Source organism: Amaranthus tricolor, chromosome 8, assembly GCF_026212465.1.
Source record: "Amaranthus tricolor cultivar Red isolate AtriRed21 chromosome 8, ASM2621246v1, whole genome shotgun sequence".
NCBI lineage: Eukaryota > Viridiplantae > Streptophyta > Magnoliopsida > Caryophyllales > Amaranthaceae > Amaranthus > Amaranthus tricolor.
In genome coordinates, this window is record NC_080054.1 from 6,792,818 (window position 1) to 6,796,173 (window position 3,356).

General features: G+C 35.0%; 1 protein-coding gene across 1 annotated transcript; it reads left to right on the top strand.

The window, feature by feature from the left end:
- Window positions 1–1,772: 1,772 nt before the first annotated feature.
- LOC130820209 (36.4 kDa proline-rich protein-like) lies at window positions 1,773–3,067 on the top strand. Its single transcript, XM_057685490.1, has one exon. It carries the CDS (start codon window positions 1,820–1,822, stop codon window positions 2,921–2,923), a length of 1,104 nt encoding a protein of 367 aa, XP_057541473.1. The 5' UTR covers window positions 1,773–1,819; the 3' UTR covers window positions 2,924–3,067.
- Window positions 3,068–3,356: the final 289 nt, after the last annotated feature.

The following is a 3,356-nucleotide window of genomic DNA, read 5'->3' on the forward strand; positions in this document are numbered from 1 at the left end:
GATCATTTGTTCAAACGGATTGAACTTCGACTTGTTTGAGCAACCGTTTGCATAAATGACCTTCTTTGGATGGTTAACAAGGAATAATTAAAAGTTGGATCATAGAATTTGAAATAACTCATTGCTAATAACAAAAAAAATGGATATTAAACTCATGTAAAAGATGTAAAGAGAGATTGCATTAGTAGACTTAAGCACAAATTGAAGTATATGGTGATAAATAAAATTGAGTCCAGTATTTAAATATTAAATTTTTATAATTTTTACATATACGAAATTTAAAAAGCTAATGCATTACAATGCATTAGATTGCTTAATTAAAACCATAATGTTGCATATAAATAATACCAAGGAAGTAGAGCTGTTCAAATGTGACCCGACCCGAAAATTCGAACTGAAATCGAAATTTAATTGATTCGAAAATATGTTTCTTTTTTAGGTTTATCGAATCGACATTATTCAAACTGAAGTTGCGCCCGAACCAATTTACGACTGAAAATCGTAAAATCAAACCCGAACTACGACCGATTTTTATAACCGACATATAACCGTTAACCGAGATTACCTAAACCTAATAGTGGCCGACTCGAGTCATACCCAACCCTAATCATGCTCTAAACCAAACTTGATCCGGCTAAAACCGACTTAACCCGAACGAAGTTTTAATCGAAATGTTGTAAACCTGAACCAATTTTTAACATAGAGGTATGATCGACTCAAATTCAATCATCTTATTAGTTAATCTAATAAAGTAATAGAAGTTTTAATAAATTAAATTTTATTTAACTATTTTTAATCAAATTAGATGAAAAATGATAAAACTTTAATTTTAATTTATAGTCAAATATGTAAAAGTAACAAAGTAATAATCATTAACTGATTTGCATTTTAACTTTTTTGCTTTAACTAAGGGGAATCTTATCATCAATTAAAAAATGTCTAACAACTTAATCTGATATTGACTCAATCAATAGTAATTAGTAATTCGTAGCCGAATTCTACTGGAAAATAATACCCGAACCCAATCTGTACCCGGTAAAACCGAACCAATTATACACCGATGACAGTCCGAGACCGATTGACTACTCGACACGAACTTTAAATTAACCAAACCGATGCTAATTAACCTGATAGCTCAAATAACTGATCTTTAACCGAACCGTGACTAACCGACCTGACCCGATTGTTACCCGTCGTAACACGCATTCGAAAAATAAGCGATCCGAAATACAACTGAACCGAATGACACCCGTGCAGAACCGACCCGATCACCCGAATAAACACCTCTACAAGGAAGTAAACAAAATTAATACAACAAATAATTACATATTTGGATAGTTTTGCCATTCGCTTTTACTTGGTTTTTTTTTTATTGGTGAAACTTGTAATAAAATATTTCGTAAATAACTTATATGTTGTTTGGTAAAAAACTGACATTCAAGTCAAAATTAAAAAGATACTTTTTTTTGGCTTTTGTCTTTTAATCTATCTTTTCTCTAATAAACAACTAACTATTAATTTTTACTAAAAATCTGACTTAAAAATCATGTTTAAACACTCATTTTATAAATGAATACTTCTAACTAGTTAAACCAACTAAGGAACTAAGTTAAACCAACTAAGGAACTAAACCAAAAAAATTCAACTAAGTGTTATTATGCAAACAGACCCATAGATGGTAGTGTGGTCCAACTATGTATTAGTAAACTAACATATTCTTTCTTGTGACTCAAAATTTCAGTCTAGCTTTTCCTATAAAAGGCTTCTTACCTTCAAGTGTTTTACTCATCAAGTCATTTTGAGTCTCTCTCCCTCCAATATGGGGACTTCTTCATTGATAAATCTACTGATTCTCCTAAACTTCAGCACTCTTTTTACTTCTTTGGCTTGCCCTACTTGCCCTTATATTCCTCCTCCTAAACCACCAATTTCACCATGTCCTCCAACAGAGTCTCCTCCACACACAAAACCACCCCATATGCCCGCCCCGAAACCACCATCTTACCCTCATAAACCACCTCATCACTACAAACCTCCTAAACTACCTGTCACAAAACCGCCTCATCCTCATAAACCACCGAAACCTCCAGTAACAAAACCACCTCATCATCATGATCATCCTTACAAACCACCTTACACTCCAAAACCAATTGTTGGCCCACCTTACAGCCCACCATACACACCAAAACCACCTCTTGTAAGCCCACCGTACACACCAAAACCCCCTATTGCAAGCCCACCATACACACCAAAACCCCCTGTTGTAAGTCCACCATACAGCCCACCATACACACCAAAACCACCTGTTGTAAGCCCACCATACACACCGAAACCCCCTATTGTAAGCCCACCATACACACCAAAACCCCCTGTTGTAAGTCCACCATACAGCCCACCATACACACCAAAACCACCTGTTGTAAGCCCACCATACAGCCCGCCATACACACCAAAACCACCTGTTGTAAGCCCACCATACAGCCCGCCATACACACCAAAACCCCCTTTTGTAAGTCCTCCATACACACCAAAACCCCCTGTTGTAAGTCCACCATACACGCCAACACCACCTGTAGTAGTCCCACCTTACGTACCGGAACCACCGGAAGTGACCCCACCAACACCAGAAACACCATGTCCACCACCAGCAGCAGCAACACAACCAACATGCCCGATGGATGCATTAAAATTGGATACATGTGTTGATGTATTAGGTGGTCTTATACACATTGGTATAGGAAGTGGTTCAAAGGATGCTTGTTGTCCTGTTTTAGGTGGTCTTTTGGGCTTAGATGCTGCTGTTTGCCTTTGTACTACTATCAAAGCTAAACTTTTGAACATTGATATCATTCTTCCTATTGCTCTTCAAGTTTTGATTGATTGCGGCAAAGCTCCTCCTTCCGATTTTCATTGTCCGGCTTAATTTTACAATGCATTTCAAACATCAAAAAAATATAAATTCTAATGTGAAGTTCTCATGTTGAGTACTTTTTTTAATAATTATTATGTAGTTGTATGTTTTTTTTTTGTAAGTTTTAATTTTAGTAAAATGGTACCTACAAAGAAACAATTTCTACGATATATCTAGAAAATGTACTAGTTAGTAGTTACTACCTATTATGCTACTCTCTTTAATTTGAATGATTTGCCAAAATTCTAACTTTGGTATTTTCTAAAACTTAATTCTTAAAATAGTATTTTTTTAGGTAAGGAGTTTTACTAAGCTAAAATATTTGGTTTGGAAATCTTATCCTAACAATTAACTTAATAAATTGTAGTCATGTTGTTATTTATCTTGTATTTATTATCTTATATTGTTGGATCTATATGAATAAGAATGTTATTGAGTGACTTGT